At 38.8% G+C, this 18,102-nt stretch overlaps 1 protein-coding gene across 2 annotated transcripts in view; it reads right to left on the minus strand.

Moving 5' to 3' along the window:
- Positions 1–18,102, minus strand: part of nectin3b (nectin cell adhesion molecule 3b) — a 66,280-nt gene that overhangs the window by 26,856 nt on the left and 21,322 nt on the right. For both annotated transcript variants that reach the window (XM_077233009.1, XM_077233008.1), the window contains exons 2-4: positions 5,609–5,959; positions 2,213–2,512; positions 584–701 (exon numbers count right to left, since the gene is read on the minus strand). In XM_077233009.1, the coding sequence (XP_077089124.1) occupies positions 584–701; positions 2,213–2,512; positions 5,609–5,959 (769 nt within the window). The remainder of the gene's footprint in view (positions 1–583; positions 702–2,212; positions 2,513–5,608; positions 5,960–18,102) is intronic.

Here is an 18,102-nt window from a genome sequence, read left to right on the forward strand (position 1 = left end):
GCGGGATAGGGGGGTGGGGTGCAGCAGCTCATTTGCATTTAAAGATACATGCACGAAAACAGCATGTTTTTGCTTCCACTCAAAAATGGGCCTTTGTGGGGGTATTTTGAGCTGAAACTTCATAAAACACATTCTGGTGTCATCTAAGCCTTATATTACATCCTGTAAAAAGGGGCATAATTTTCCATAGGAAATTAATTTATTACGGCTATTTTCAACAAAGAATGAGTTGGTGTGTCCAAAAGTTTAACATTTGAATGCTTGAGGCAGATTTAAATCACAATTAATAAATGTTTATGCACACAACTGACTTTCAATCTTTCAAATGAGCAAACAATACTGACGAACATTAATATATTAGTGGAAGAGAACTGATTTACTTTGAATGTGAACAATGTTTGGGCATTCACTCATGAAACCGGTTAATTTGCATTGAAAGCTAACAGTTTGATAGCAACTATTGGTATTGTGAATCATAGAGATCATCTGCTGATTGAGAGGAGTTCAGAAAGCGGCATTAACACTCTTGAACCCATTCCAGACATAGTGCGCTGTGGCTATTGTGAGTGTAGTGGTTACACACCTGATCCATCTGAAGTGCTGGGCAGGCGGGTTGGCCTTGGCTCGACACTTTAGTTGCACATTCTCCCTGCCCACATACCAGTCGCCGTCATAGCCCAGCACCAGGATGTCTGGAGCAACTGCGCACACACACACATTGCACAAAGGGATCATTCAGAGTAGTGTAAGAAAGGTAAGGTAAGGCTGTGCGTTGTTAAACACCCTATGAAGTGACATAACGAATGCAGTTTTCTGGCCCGGTGTTGACAAAACAAATTTATGACGGACGGAAGGACAAACAGATAGATAGAAATAAAGTAGTAATTTATGACACTACAACATTATTAATGCTAATGGATCATATAGAAACAATTCACCATTAGGACTCTGTCTGACCAGAAAAGTACAAGACTACTTACAAAGACTATTGACACTGTATTGATCTGTGCCTTTAGAAAAGCTCTTTAAAGTTCTTTAAGTGAGCGTGCTGATGATGAAAAAGATGAAAAAGACTGATGGAAAATGAATGAAAGCAGCTTTCGTGACTACAGACATGTCCCATGACTGATGTGACCTCTCCCTTCCCATACTCCCTACATCGGCTGCTTCCTGTACCTGCCTCTCACCACTACATATATATTTCATTTAAGAGACATCTGCGCTTACGCACTCGGCACCACTGCAGACACACACTTACACAGACTTCTAAGCTCCATTGAGCAGTGAGGAAGGTGTGTGTAGGAAATCGTTAAATGACGCTGACAAATCTTTCGTCTGAGCATCAATACCCTTATTCACTAGAAGTCCATGAAACCTTAAGGACTGTGTCCTAGTGAAAGAGCTTTTAGCTCCATCATGCACAAGACAGCATCAAGACATCATGTCATGTGGATAGTGACCGCACTGGGGGATTTGGAAAACAGATGTAGGCTCTGGATATAAATCTGACTGCTTTGACTTGGTACAGAAAAAAAACAAGCACAAGTTACTGTGAAATCTTCATGGAGAAGCTACTTTGGGTTTGTTGTTCTACATCAAGCAAACAAAAACAGGTTTGCGTGCACATAGGAGCGAGTACCAAATGAGTGTAAAAATTCGAGTTGGTGAGTAAATGAGTTAAGCGGCCAATTGGGTGATAACTTTATCAAGGCTACATGGATTCACAGGTTTTTTTAATCTGATGCAAGTGATGTGAGCAAATGAAAATATATATGATCTAATGCTGAGTGTCCATACAGAATTCCAGATATGATCTCACTCTGATTCACAATCTTTCAGTTTGATATGATTGTGCATAAGCCAGTTTCCATTTAATTTAGATATAGAATATTAAGTTATAAAGACCTTTTTCCTTATTTAAAACAGACAATCATTCTCAGGCAATGCTTACACATTTAATATTGAAAAATATTACACTTTAAACTGCATTTTTTTAAAACTACAGGACAAATCTGAAAGTGTATAATAAAATATAAATCATAACATTCAATGAACATAACTCATTTCAATGAGTTCTTTGAAAATAACACACGCAATAATGCTCAATAATCAAAAACTGATTCTTCTATTCTATTCCATTCATTTTTAAAAAACAAAGCTGCAAGTAAGGATTACTTCGAACCTCTAAAAAACCTAAAACTCTGATACTCACACTGTACATTGACAATATAGGGTATCCTGAAGTCGCTCTGCAGAGCGGGATGTTTCACCACACATGTTAGCGTGTGTCCTTGGGAGTGACGGGAGGGCTGCCAGGTGTAGTGCACCTGGGTAGTAGTGGTGCCGTTGGCATCGTCCTGCATGTGGGCCTCAGACGTGCCGTACAGATTAGTCTCCCAGGAAACCTCGGCAGGGGGTCGAGCCCTCTCAGCGATGCATGTGGCCACTGTGGTTTCATTGCCACCGTCGATCAGAGCGGAAGATCCAGCCGAGACATACACCTTTGGCTCCACTAAGACAGACAGAGACATACGAGTTAAATGGACCACACTGCTTGCGTTTAATTCAGCACTTTAATGTGAGGAGTCATGCTCACACCATTACTCGAAAGATGTATCAAGATAATGAACTGAGCTAAAGGAAATCCATTCAGACGAGAGTACAAAGCTAAATAAAAGCTCATTCTTGATGCTGAAAGAATCACTCTGGTAACACAGCCAATAAATTCATAAACTGATAAGCATGACTGAGAATAATTAGATTTTCTTTGAGAAGAAATAAAAGACTTATCAGACTGAAAAAAATAAAAAATGAATTCTCTATGGTAACTACCGGCTGAGGGCGGCCTCGGTTTCTCATCAGAGAGCACTAAGTGCTTTTCCAGAGAAGATGAAATTATTTGTTTTAATGGCTTATCCAGTTTACATGGCAGAAGGGGCGGGGCTCGTGATGCGTGCGCGAGCCGTTATGAATCCAGGAGTGTTCAGGGCTGGAAAACTGAGTTTTGCGAAGGCTGACAGAAACTTCCGTTCCTCCGCTCAGTGTCATCAAAGGTGGGACATGAATGGGAACGTTTTCCTGGGCTCTGTGACAAGGGAGGCCCACTAAGTCAAGATGGGCTGTGATAATACAATTCATATATTTATATACAATACCATTTAAAAGTTTCTTATGCACACCAAAGATGCATTTATTTGATCAAAAATACAGTAATACTGGGAATTAATATTCAAATTTAAAATAACCGTTTTCCATTTTAATATAACTTAAAATGTTATTTATTCCTGTGATGACAAAGCTGAATTGATTTTTTATTATCATCATTAACCCTCTGAGGTCTAAGGGATTTTTGGGGTCCTTGAGGTGTTCTGACATGCTCTGACATTTGTGCTTTTTTCAGTTATTTATAAACATGTTAATGGCAAAGGTGTAAATTCACTCTATATAGCACAAACGGGGCTACCGTAATATTTGAGCAACATGTATGTACATGTTTGTATTAGAACCATTGTGTTGCTTAATTGTTTGTTTTTTTGTGGAAACAGTGATACATGTTTTTTAGGATTCTTTGAATAGAAAGTTCAAAAGAACAGCATTTATTTGAAACAAATGTTTTGTAACATCGTAAAAGCCTTTACTGCCACTTTTGATCAATTTAATGTAACATTGCTGAATAAAAGTATTAATTTCTCAAAAAACAACAACTTTTAAACAGTAGTGCATCATGATAATTTCTCTCAAAATATACAGATATGCATATTTTTTTTCTTCAAAATTTTCAAAATTAAAATAAAAGGCATTTGGACACTTTATGGTGATGTCTTTTATCATGATGTCTTATGTAATGAAAAACAGCTCAGTAAATTTTAAGTTAGTTAGGACTTATTCCATCATTTAGCATCAAAATGTGCATCATATTATGAGGTAGTTGGCGATACTTATAATAAATATTAATTTGCGGAAGTCAATGGACAGGTACCGAATGCTCAATACTCACTGACTAGCCTTTGTTTCTCCCTCTATCTTTCTCTGCCATGAGTTTTTCTCTTCCCATCTTGTGAAGTATTAATATTGGCAGCTGACCTTCAGAGACAACAGCAGCAGCTGTGGTCATCGTCCCTTCAACGGTCCACTGGTTAGTGGTGAGTGACACATCATAAGTGCCTGTGTTCGTATGTGCTCTATGCCCATGTGTGCGGCAAATCTCGTGTCACTTTAAACAACATATTCAACAGGACTACGCAATGACATCCTTGACCCTAAAGTGCAGTGAATCCCAAAAGCTGCAGGCATCTTACACACACACACACACACACACACACACACACACACACACACACACACACACACACACACACACACACACACACACACACACACACACACACACCTCAGGCACGTGTTCTCTTCCTCCCTTAATCCTGCTCTCACTTCACCACCACTTTCCATCCTCCTGCACCCCCCCAATCTCCTTTCATTAAAGCACTCAGTCCCTGTTCGTCTCTGCTCTCATTTACGTTCCGATTTTCCTCCAATTGCAAAACTCATTTTATCTATGACATCATCTTTTTCAATTTATCTTTTGCTTGTGCTTTATGAACCTTCACTCAACTTGTCCGTCTGCTTGTCATTTATTACTGTAACAAGACGTCTACACTGGATGTGAGCAGCATAAATCAAAACTAGATTGTCATTTAAAATAACGTTTTTCTATTTTAATACATTTTAAAATGTAATTTGTTCCTATGATGACAAAGCTGAATTTTCAGTATCATTACTCCAGTCTTCAGTGTCACGTGATCCCTCAGAAATCATTCTAATATGCTGATTTGCTTCTCAATAAACTTGTATTATTATGATGATCATCAATGTTTAAAACAGTTTTTGCTGCTTAACATTTTTGTAGTAATGGTGATGCTTGGATGAATAGAAAGTTCAATAAACAGCATTTAGAAAATGTCATCATTCTAAAACAACACATTCAGGGTTAATATTTATATAAGAGGGTTTCATTTGAAAATAAAGCATTTCATTTTCATTTCATTGTTGCCGAAGTCTATTCTTGAAGTTCACTGTGTAACCTTCATCTTCAGCTAACAGAGGAAACGGTGACTCTCCTCATTCCTCCATAGTGCAATACATAATTGATATACCTAACATAAAGCACTGTGCTTGCAAGCTTTCTTGTAGTCTCTTTTGTACGCCCCGATAACAAACGCACACAGCTTTGTTCGGTTGTATCTGTGTTTAGCAGAGCAGATGGCTCTGGGGGTTTGGTGGAGGAAGAGAGTTTAAACATCACCATGTCCTCTGAAAGAGCTGGACGGTCTCCCAAAACACTGCTTTCATTCCTGCCCTGGAGTTGCTCTTAATGTTTTTCCACCCTTTCGCACACACACACGCCGCTTACTTGCCCACTTACACAAATCAGCAGCAGCGAATCGCATCCACTCGCACGCCTTTCTTTGTTTGTCGACCGCGCGCATGCAAAAGGTTTGTCACGGCACTTTAGCATTAATAAACAAGCACCCCGCTATGAGTGCATAATATAACTTAATCATACTGAAAAAAAAAAAAACACGTATACAGACACACCGTCTCAACTTACCTAGCACGATGACAGTGGTGGAGGCCTGTGTGTTACCCAGCGGAAAGGTGGCAACCTTGCAGGTATACATGCCGATGTCAGCGAAACCCACATCTTCCAGCACGATGGTGGCGTCATGCATAGAGGGCGAGCGGAAGGACAGGCGTCGCTCATATTCGGAAGGGATGGAGATGCCAAACATGGGGTTGAACACGGCCATAGTCACCCATCCAGTGGGCAGCTTCCTCTCCCAGGAGCTCTGCGTCAGGCTGAGGTTTGTGTCCACCTGCACCCTGCAGCTGAGGGTGACGTTCTTTCCCAACACAGCATTCACCTTAGGGGGGACAACCACCTGACTGCCATACACCACCCCTAGGAGACAGAAAAGAAGACATCGTTAGTCAAGACAATTGAGCAGCTGCAGAAAAGAATTCTTGAGCAGTTGTCTACCATCTCAACTGACAAATCCGTTTTTATGCCGTTCAAGATCCAATCAATCAGATGCCAAGGTCTCTTAGCACAGCTCCTAATTCCAAACGAGAAAAGTTCCCTTTTGCTTAGACGTCTGACAAGGAGACGGATATTACACCGGTTAGCTGGTGTCATTTGCTGTGCTTTAGAAGGAGCAAATGAAATAAGTTAAATTGTGCTGGAGGGAGGCTAAAATTATCCCTAACATTTGACTTGCTGCAAAAAACCCTGTGATTTCTAAAAAAGAAAAAAAAAAGTCTAAAAATGGGTCAGGAACAATGGAAACAGAGCAACACTAGAGAGAGAAATTAAAACTAAAGCCAGGCTTTAAATTAATGAAACAAAACAATTGATGAATTTAAGAAATAAAACAAAAAAACTTTTATTAAACTGGCCAAATGTTTTTTTTTCCTGCAATGCAAATGATTGTATACTATAAATTAATATTAATTGTATTTAACTATACTACTAGATAATGTAGAAAATTATAAAATAAAATTATGTTGTCTTTAATTATGTAGTAATACATTAAATCTGCAGCTGTGGCAAAACATATGTAGATGTCCATAATTTTAAAATAACCCATACAGGGATATTTTTTTACCCATGTATTTGTTTCATTTCACTTTTTTTTTTGTTTTTTTTTTTGTTTACTTTAACCACAAGTTGAACAATGGAGCCACAGCAGACTACAGAAAAAGAACAACTAAAGTCAGGATGACTTGATGGTGTGCAGAACAATGGCTGACTGGCAAAAGCTCCGGTCTGCGCAGCCACTAGGCCCATAGGGCTTTAAAATAGGAACAACGTCTGCATTCATCACAAAAACTCTTGAGTGTTCTCCTCCCTACCTCCTTCTCTTCCTTTCCGTTTGCCTACCTTCCATCACTCAGCCCGTCATCATTTTTTCCTTTTTCCATTTGCTGAACAAAAGCTTAATTATGTTTGAAAGAGGGTGTTGCGTGTGTGAAATGAGTGCAAAAGGGGAGTGTGCGGATAAGACTGCGAGACGAGACCAAGGGCCAAGAGCTAAAAGATGCCAAAGAAACAACAAAGGCCACACGAGGGCAACCTGTATGTCTTATTACACCCAGACAGCTGTGCCCGCAGCATCTGAAACCACGTAGCACACAGACACGCGAACACGCTGCGCAGTCGCACGCGTTCTCTAACATGTGGCGACTGAGGCAAATCAATGTGTTCTGCTGGGAGATGATGGAATTAAAATCATCTGGGAGGATCCTCTCTGGATTCCCACATCAACAGCACATCAATCATCTGCTGAAGTGTACAGCAGTACCACAGTACCAACAATTTACTACAGTACAATATCAGTTTGCAAATTTCAGTACAATGTGCTGCTATCCTGAAAAGTTTGGAAGGTCAGAAAGCATCAGATTAATTATATTACTTAAAAGAATAGTTACCCCAAAAATTCATAGTCTTTCATCATTTACTAACTGTCATGTTGTTGGGTTACTTCAGTGAAACACACACACAAAAAAATACATTTAAAAAAATGTTTGTTTTTTTTGTTCATACAATGAGTTAATCAGGTCCAAAACAATTAACGAATAATCTACTGGTTTTGTATTTAATATTATTTTATTTACAGACAAACAGTTTATTTTCAATATTGCCTGAAGATAATTCGTTTACTGACGTATCGATTTAGTATCGATACAATCAATCCATTCCTATCAGGAGTTTTCAATAAATAAGATGTACACAATAAGTTTCATCTTAGGTTCACGTCAAACTGAACAGTCTGTTCTTTAGGGTTGTTACCTAGTGAACAAAGCTTTAGCACCATAAACGCATGATCTGTCAGAAATTCCTTTAACAAAGAAACCTCAAGTTTTAGCTGAAGAAGACCTTTAAAGCAGCCATCTTAGAGTATGAGCTTCTCCACACAAACATATTCATGTATGATGGCTGGCCGACTGCTGACCTGAATCTGAGAATTAAAACCAGCCCCTCATGCAACCGCGTCGCTTTGGTCCAGTCAGAGCAACACTTCAAACAAAACTAAATATCTGGATTTAATCTGCAGAAGACCATCCATGTTATACAGTGACCAGCTCAGAGGAAGACATGGAATCTGTAATCGATAGAAAAGAAAAAGAAAAGTTTAAAAACAGAGGGTACAGATAAATGTTAAACGCAACAGGCAGTGTGAAAGATCAGTGAAGATCTTGTAAAGAGAACACTGGAGCATTTTCAGTCAAATAAACAGAAAAACTGTACGCACACACCCACCCGCTCACTCACTCGGCCTCTCAAACGACAAAGCTAATTGCAACAAGCTGCCGATCGGAAAATGTAATCGTAAATCAAACCCCGCCGTATTGCTTGGCAACAGACTCTAAACATTCCGCCGGAGAGTTTGTCTTGCCAGCAACGTCCCTCCATCTTTTGTCTTGACAGTACATCCTCGCTGTGACTGCAAGAGGAGGAACAAGAGAAGTGACAAAATCTTGCAAGTAAGAATCATAAAGGAAGTTTGGAAGTAGTTACTTCTTCATCAGCGCCAGTAGGTTAGCAAAGCCAAAAGATGACCTCACAGGAATGGATGAGCAAGAGAGGAAATGATCTGGAGGATTTCAGGCTGTAAATGTTGACTAACTTTATGCCGTCAGCATTGAAACAAAGGCATTTTAGGCCACAGAGTCAAAAATGGGAAAGCCAAAATGCAGACCTCTCCATCCTTAAATCACTGGATTCATAACAAAACAAGCCACAAGGTTCCTGCTTTGATCCAATACAGTGTCACTTATATGACTTATGGGTACATAAGCATTGAAAAAAAGAAAAAAAAAAAAGATGCAAACCACCTTTAAAGGCGCAGTAAGCGATTTCTGAGAATCACTGTTGAACACTGTTGATATTTGAAATTAGGGCTGCACGATGTATAGTTTTAGCATCGATATCGCGATGTGAGCATCCACGATAGTCACATCGCAGGATGTGCGATGTAAGTACCCTTAGGGACCGGGATGGATTCTGGGAAATCTCCCTTATTTTTAATGTTCAATGTTGACAGTTATGCTAGCTGGTTGTGAATTGTGCTAAAAAAATCTTCTCTGAAGAGCGTTCCACATTCAGATAAACCACACATTCAATAAACAAAACAGAAAAAATCTATCCAGTGATGAAACGTGGAAACTCTGTGTTGAGACAAATCTTGTGCGATGTACTAACTTCCGGGATAATCACACAACGTGTGCCGTGGTCCGTTAATGACACCTCCAATTCGTGAACTAATGACTCCTTTGAACCGATTCACTTTAATGAAAGGTTAAAACAACTGATCTGTCCAACACTGAACTCACGAGACATAAGGTTCCATTTATTAAACTCTAGTTAACTACATTAGTTAACTATAATAGTTTCTATGCAGATTTACTCCATTACAAAATCAACCCAGTCATTCTTTCCAATCAGAGCTATTAGAGTCATCTGGTGAAATTGTTTTCATATCGCAATATATATCGCAGAAAAATAAAATATTGCAATGTAATTTTTCCCCAATATCGTGCAGCCCTATTTGAAATTAGGGCTGGGCGATAAATCGATTAACTCGAATGTGTAGTTTACGACGATTTTTTTGAATGAAAATCGTTTTTCTCTTTAACAACCGCCGACGCTCCGCTCTGGGTTCCCGTAGTTCCGACCGGGCTCAGCGCTTGCCATGATAGATATACACAAACAACATGGCAAATGAACAAGACCGCGGCAGCAGAAGCACACCCGCCGAAAACATTTACAAGCTGAATCTGCAGGGCTCCCAACTCTCACGAATTCACTGTGAGACGCAATTCTGTCACTTTTTGCACGCTCTCATGCCACACATCCCTTTTCTCACGCAGAGAAAAATCGCGAAGCAAAGAGGACACTGACACCGACAGACAAGACAGAGCAGGTAACTATTGATATGAAACAGATTCTCAGCTCTCAGATTCTGTCAATTTTATTACGAAATTCAAACAATAAACACCGTTTTGGCGCTTGTAAATGTGACGTGAAAGAACGCTGACAGATCTCAGTTCAAGCGGCACGTGAACCGATCATATATTAACTTACTACTAACTTACCGAAATGTAATCAAATCGATCGATCAGTGTTTTTCAACCGCGGAAAGATGCCAATAAAACAGCTGGAGAACAACATATGCCACGTAACGCTACATTTACCTCAGGAATCCCTTTTAATGACCCATAGCACGCATGTGGACTTAAAATAATTGCTATAGAGAGGAGTATTTTGCTAAATATGATAACTATATTAAACCTTCATTATATTTTTACCTATATCATTAAAATAGTATAACGTTGTTATTATAAAAAAACGCATTATATTTAATTTGAGTTAGTTTTAACCTTTAATAATACCAGCTGACAGGGCTCTCTGTATGTTTACAGCATTAGGTGACTTTTTTTTTTTGAGAACAATTAACAACACATTAACGTATCTACCATACCTAATATTTATCCAAAGGAATTGATATCGAATCAAGATCAGAATCAATTCACAAGAATTGAAATTGTGAAATTTGTGTTAAGCAATTATAAAAACAGTAGCATACCAGTCATTGTACCATTGAAACATTGTTTACATGGTTAATTAACTTAATAAAATTGTTTAGTTACCAAATAATTTGACAATCACAATACACTTATTGTGATGCAAGTCTTTTGTTTTTTTACACATCCCCCCAATCCCAATCCACCCATTTTATTTTATGTTACATTATCACTGTTTTCAAAGACAGGGCCTGTCCTCTTGTCTTTTTGGCTTGTTGTTTCCGATTGCACTTTAATCCAGATCAAATCCCAGAAGGGAATATTAAAACAAAATAAAGTTAAAACTTGTTTTGAACAATTTCTTTGTCATCTGCAGATTGATTTTAAGTAGGGAGAGAAAAAAATTGATTTAAATCTTAAGTCGGATTTTTTGTGAAAAAATCTGGGATTTTTTTTTAGGCCATATCGCCCAGCCCTATTTGAAATCAACCCAAACAAACAAACCAATCCCATAATTGCATGCATGTGCATGTTGTGGGCGGAGCAATGTAAGAGTTGATGTCTCTATCATAGCCGAAACAAACCAAAATAAATCTTTGCGAAAAATAAAGCGAAGATGGCAAACAAAAGACAAGGAAGAACAAAACATAAACATTCAGTACACTAGTATATATACACAAGCAGAGTTCGTTGTTAGTTGCCAGCAGCACACCAATGTTACTCACATATGGAGCAGAAACAACGCAACCTCTGTGTAATTTTCAGGCCTTCCCGCTTAAAGGTATTGTAGGTAGAAATCCCCAAAAATACTTTTTTCCAATTTTTTTCAAACTGTCTTTATATATCAATGCATAATTAAAATGTAAGTACTCTGGAAAATAAATTATAAAAATCGAGTGTCTGTAGTTCTCTCAGGACTGTAATAAACACAGCTCATTATTCCAACCGGGACGAAAGAAATGATTGGCTGGGGCGACTGTCACTCTCCCTCGCTACCATGGATACCACCTCTGCTGATACAGGAGGAGCCCAAATGCGCGCACCCGTTTGAAAAGGAACGGAAGCTAGTAATAACAAACAATTATGGCAGAGAAAGAACAGTCACAATTCTCAGTAACGTTACCTGCATATAGAGGCAGCGAAGTCAAACGAGTTAAAAAAAGGAAGACAGTATTTGAAAAGGCTATGAATAGGGATGGGAATTGATAAGATTTTATCAATATCAATGCCACTAACGATTCTGCTTATCGATCCGATTCTTTAACGATTCTCTTATCGATTCCTGATAGCACTGTGTGGGAAAAAGTAGTCTTTTTCGGGGGGGAAAACAAGTCGTTTTAATGCTTACACTTGACTAAGCAAACTGTACTTTTTATGTAATTTCTGTAATAAATGGAACCTTATTGTAAAGTGTTACCGATTAGTTATACACCGATTAAACGTCCCGTGAGTTCAGTGTTGGAAAGATCAGTTGTTTTAACCATTCATTAAAACGAATCGGTTCAAATGAGTCATTAGTTCGCGAATTGGACGTGTCATTATCGGACGTGTGCGCGTTGTGTGATTATCCCGCCAGTTGGGACATCCCACAAGATGTGTGTCATCACAGAAAACATTTCATCACTGGATCGTTTTTTTTTCGTTTATTTGAAGTGTGATTATGTCAGCTGAATGTGCGGAAGACTTTTCAGAGAAGATAAGGCAACGTATTTTAGCACAATTCACACCCAGCGGCAATTCAGGAAAAACAAATCTCCGAATGCTCCACATAAAACTTTAGTCTCCCTACCTTACCATCGTGTCGTTTATTTTGATTAATATGTGCGAGGGAGAGAGGAAGACAGCGCTTAGTTTTGACACGGTGAAGCCTACTTTCGCCTTGCTCCGAAGAGAGAGAGTGCGTGCGCGCGACCGGGGCTCTCTCTCTCTCTCTCTCTCTCTGCTCGATCAGTTTAACATGCGCCCTGTCACAAGCGCAGCGGTTCATCTACATTACCAGAGAGAGACAATTTTACTCACTGATCAAATAAGACTTTGCAGGACAAAGATTATCTTTGGACGCGGTGCTATGGTGCTTGATAAAGGACAAAAGGGACAGTTGTGAGTTCACGGTCTGTACATACTATGGCTGACTCAGAGCAGGAGCATCGATAAGAGGACTCGTTAACGTCGAGGGCATACAATATCGATGGATCGTAAAATTTAGAACCGGTTCTCGAGTGGAACCGGTTTTCGATTCCCATCCCTAGCTATGAACAAAAAGTCTTCGGATAAATAAAGAAATCATAAGAGAGTCGGCGTGGCTTTCCAGCGTCGGCTACTACTGAGTGATCTCAAGGGGCTGAAAAGTGACTCCATGATGGCTTTATTTCTGCTGGACAGGTAATCTTGCTGTTTTCATTTTGATGGCATTTATTTTTTCATGAAGCATGTATCACTAGCACACCTAACTACCTAATATTAGCTACCTAACGTTACGTAGCATAACTAACGGTACTGGCTTAGCTATGACAGTGTAACTTTGGTGTCGACTAGTATAACGTTACTGTTAGTGAGCCAGGGTTGAGACGATAAATAAGCAATAGGCCTATCTGCAGTCGAAAGCTGTTTTATTTAATTTCGCCGAATCTAACTTTAGGTTAAAAAGTTTAGGGGATCTATTTTTATACCTAGCTTTACCCTCTGCCTAAACTGTGTTCCTATTTTCACCGTGAACTCTACATACTCTGTTTTTTCACGTTTGGTTTGTTGTTATATGCTCTACATATGTTTACATATGTCTTTATGTTGTATCTGTATGTGCTATACAATATATGTTGTGTGTGTGTGTGTTATATTATCTTGGGTCTGCAATGCAGTTGTGAGAAGGTGTTTGAGTGTATGTAATTCAGTTTATCTGTAAACAATCTTATGTTATGAATCTTACAAATTCACCTTCATCACAGTGTAACTGATAGTAACGGCAAACGTGTATCAATGAAGCTATTTATAGCTTTGCCTTATATTGAGTTTGATTCCGTTACGAGCTAGTAAAATATTTTAAACTTTACAAGTATCGTTATGCGAGCTGGATAGTGAGTACTAACAGCCATGTTAATTGTTTATATTCATACTGATAAAGTTAGTTATTTTATTACTTGTGATTCTGACATGATGTCACTACATCTGGTAAAGCTGGTAAACACGTCTGACTCTTCCAGCTGAGCGAATGGCCGGGATCGCGCGTTCATTTGTTTTGGGGGCGTGGCTTTGGAAGGAGCCGAGTAGGGAGGGAGTGGGAGTTAATGGAATAATGAGCTGTGTTTATTGTAGTCCTAAGAGGACTACAGACACTCGATTTTTATAATTTCTTTTCCAGAGTACTTACATTTTAATTATGCATTGATATATAAAGACAGTTTAAACAAATTTTGACAAAAAGTATTTTTGTGGATTTCTACCTACAATACCTTTAAGTCTCTCCAGCGCTGGAAAGATTTTCTAATATTAACGCAGGTCCTAAAGCTCTGATCAAAACCCTTCTTTTTCCAGTGACCTTTTCTCTTTTGTAATGTCTCTCACCCATCTTTCTTTCTAAGGTCACTCTTCAAATCACCCTTTTGCTCACTCTCTTTCCACCCTAATCATGAGTGTATTCGCCCCCCTACTGCTGATAGGCTACAAGTATGTAGCCAGTAATCGCTACTGTACCTTTATGATCAGAGCAATATAGATAGTATCAAACATTCTGCTAAGCTATTAATTTAGTTTTTACTTTTAATTCAGCCTGATCCGCTTTACACTGTCTTCATTTGAGCTTTGTTGAGAATGCTGCTTAGGAGTATTATATATATATATATATATATATATATATATATATATATATATATATATATACACACACACGCTTTCTACAGTATATAGATGAATAGATATTACACTGTGAAAGCTCACTTTAAAAATAAATCTTGCGAATAAGATTTGGGTTATGTCTTCTTTCATCTAGAGTAGAGCTAAGGTACTAAAATGTACTATTCAGCTTCAGGTAAGAAAATAAATACATTTTTTGTTTTACTAAATAAATAAATCATTGTATTAATTTATACTTAAATTTCATTTAAATTAAATCATTAAATACTAATACTTCATATGTTTAATATTTATCTTGTTTGTTTTTTACATTATCTTTTAATAATTCATATATAAGATTTTTGTTCAATTTAAAAGTCCCAAAATACATTTTTCTGTCCCTATTGTTTTTTTCAGACATTTAAGATAAAAATAAGAATTTCTGATAATGTTTAAGACTAGCTTCGGCATGCCTAGACACATACTCCACAGAGAAGACAATTTTACCAACATGTGCCATACAAAACGTTCCCTAATGCACTAATGACTAATGTGTTTTATTAACAAAATTGCTTCAGAGTCTGAGAATGAAATTCAGTAGAGACAAAATGGTGTAATAAATGTGAATTATACAAACTCATGAATGCTCCACACAGCATAGTCACTGCACCACACACACACACACACACACACACACACACACACACACACACACACACACACACACACACACACACACACACACACACACACACACACACACACACACACACACACACACACAGAGAGAGAGAGAGGTCAGATCGGCACAGGAAGTTAACTGTCCTGACAGCAAGGACACCAAGCTCCCAGAAGGGTTCACTCTCTATTCTGCCACAGTCAGCTATTCTCCCACACACACAATCTACCTGCAAGGTGTGTTGGTGCATGTGAGGGTGTCTGCGCGTGTCTGCGGGAGAAGCTGCACGTCTGTGTCCTGAGAGGTGACGGGGTTCAATTTTCCCTCTCAAAGACAGTTTGTATTCATCGCACATGGCAGGTCGCAATGGAGCTATCACCTCTGCCATGACTCAGCAGATGGGCTTAACTTTGCCACATCTCCTTCACTGAAATGAATATCCATGCATTAAGTGGAAGGAGAGAGAAATATGAAGAAAGAAATTAGTTTGTCATTAAACAAGCTAAACATCCTCACAATCACTTTATAAAATTCCCTCCTCAGGTCAGGTTAAAACAACAAAAAACTTAATCTCTATAAACAATTTCAACCAAGATCAACTCTCACTAACAACAACAGCTCAGATTCACATTCTATTGTGAAATAAATGCTATGTAGCAATCCACAATCATTGAGATTCTCCTGATGTGACCTGGGGATTGGCTGACGAAATAACACATGTTTTTCACCTTCTTCAGATGAGAAGAAAATAATAATTCAGATAAATGAATACACAAACTTTAATGCTTATTTTTCACAGACATAAATACATAACAGCTGTTACTATATTATTATGAAATGTATTGTTAAGCTAATTTTTCATCTATTACGTTAGTATATTTTTCTTTTGTACAGATAAGCTGGAACTGACCTGCGTAAACTGCATTTTAACCTTTTACTGCCTTTTCATTACATGAATATGACAAAATACTTTACCAACTTCTGACCTTTTTGGAGAAACTACTTTCAAAATATGACAACGATGATAAATGACCATAGAGTGACTGTAGAGGAGGAGCCTGTACAAGGGGACAGGTGTTTTGGACAGAGACAGTGAGCTTAACAGGACTGAATCTGCACACGCCAGACACAGAAGCATGAAATAGGGCCGGAGATGCTGAATGAAAATAGACCTGGGTGAATGAAAAGCTCAAGGTCGTGTAAAGAAAATGGCAGGCGTGCAGGATGCGGGCTAAAGGTCATATGGCAATTGTGTTGTGTGTGTGAATCTGTACATAAAAAGACAATGACAGGCACTGACGTTAAGGGTTACACCATTTTTGGATGTAGCAGCAACAACAGCAGTAGTGGCTTCAGGTTTCACATAAATGTGGTCACTGCATCTCCATCGGCCTGAGCACTCAGCAGGAACGCACCAGGGACCTCAAATAAGTATCCGCTTCCCTGAAAAGGACAAATAGCCGGACCAAGCTCTACATAAAAGTACAATATAAGGGCACCAGGACTAAATGGGTTTTTTTTCGTCCGGACCAAATGAACCAAGAAAACTGAACTACAAGTGTGAACACACCCTTAGACTACTTTTATGGTTTCCCTTTTGGAGCTTGACGAACACAATCAGCAATTCACCGGCTGTCAGCGGGATGGTTTCTCAAAGAACAGACAACAATTGCAGACAGAAAACAGAGCCACCTCAGCATCCTGGTGCAGGGGCTTGCCGAGCGAGAGGCCAGCGGGAATGCATGTTAAGAGGCCGAAAACGTGTGTGAAAGCCTGTGTTGTGACAGTCCGAGTGGTGACGTCTTCAGGGCAGCAGAGAAGCCTGTGCTTTCACACAGAGATGGTGGTTTTGGGAAGAGTGACTCATGGGGCTCCCAGCTCCACAGCACACTAACTTCAGTCTAGACCACAGAGAGGACAGAAGACTGCCAGAATCTACCCAATATTAGCCCAAACAGCCAGTGTGAGGGGGATGTGGATGCACCCAAGGATTCTGGGACTGAGTGTGACGGAAGTCAAATATAGCACGAGGAACCCCCACAAATTCGTACACATGCACACTAAAATACATTTGTCAGGCATTATTTCCCCCCAAAAAGGGGCTATGATGTTGTGAAGTAATTGGTTTCAATTATAGTTACAAGGAAGCTTGTCAAATTTGATAAGTCAGAAAAAGTCAGAATAGCAAACATGCTACAAAGCAAACAAAAGTCCATGTTATGAGTGATGTTAGAGGAAAGTCTGATGGTTGTGTGAAGATTTTATTGACAACATTGCCAAAACAAAGTGAGATTATGAAAGCTTCACAAACCAGTCATTGTGATTTGACACCACAAAAATCAACTCTATTTGCTGTAAAAAAAAAAATCTCTGATTGTAACACGTGACTGAAAAGCTGCAACAGCACAATGGCTAGCGCAGCAGCCTAGGTCATATTCTAATGCTGAGTCACCGTGTCTCTATTCCTCAGGCTTCTAATCAGTCAACCTCACAGAGCTGCAATTCCCAAGCCACTGTTTTCTAATGGTCAAAACAGCGATGGAAAAATAGCTGTTTCTCATCTCCTACGTCAAAACCTTAACACTCTCCTTTTGCTCCAGCAGAACTAACCAATGTTTTCATTTTACTTTGGTTGTCTTTTCCATCCCTCTGAGGCTAATATCATTCCATATGCCTGGTTAAAATGAGACCAGAGTGAAAGGAATATATAGGGCGAAAAAAAGAGAAGCAGTATATAAGAGAAGAAAAAGATAGATAGTTTTCAAATGCTTTTGACTAGTTCAATATATTCTGGCAAATGTATTCAAACGAACTTTATCATCTGTCCCAAAATCAGACATCTTTCTGTCTGTAAAAATAGCTTGAGAGGAAAAAAACAAACCTCATTATTTGGACGTCATATTTTTTTTTCCATGGAACATTCAAGTATTTTTTTTACAAGCAGCAGCACTTTTCCATAAAACAGCAATTCATTTTTACCATGTCACATTATAAACATATAAAATGAATTAAAA

This window comes from Siphateles boraxobius, unplaced genomic scaffold, assembly GCF_051911475.1.
Source record: "Siphateles boraxobius isolate OS27281-9 unplaced genomic scaffold, OSU_SipBor_1 18, whole genome shotgun sequence".
In the NCBI taxonomy this organism is placed as follows: Eukaryota; Metazoa; Chordata; class Actinopteri; order Cypriniformes; family Leuciscidae; genus Siphateles; species Siphateles boraxobius.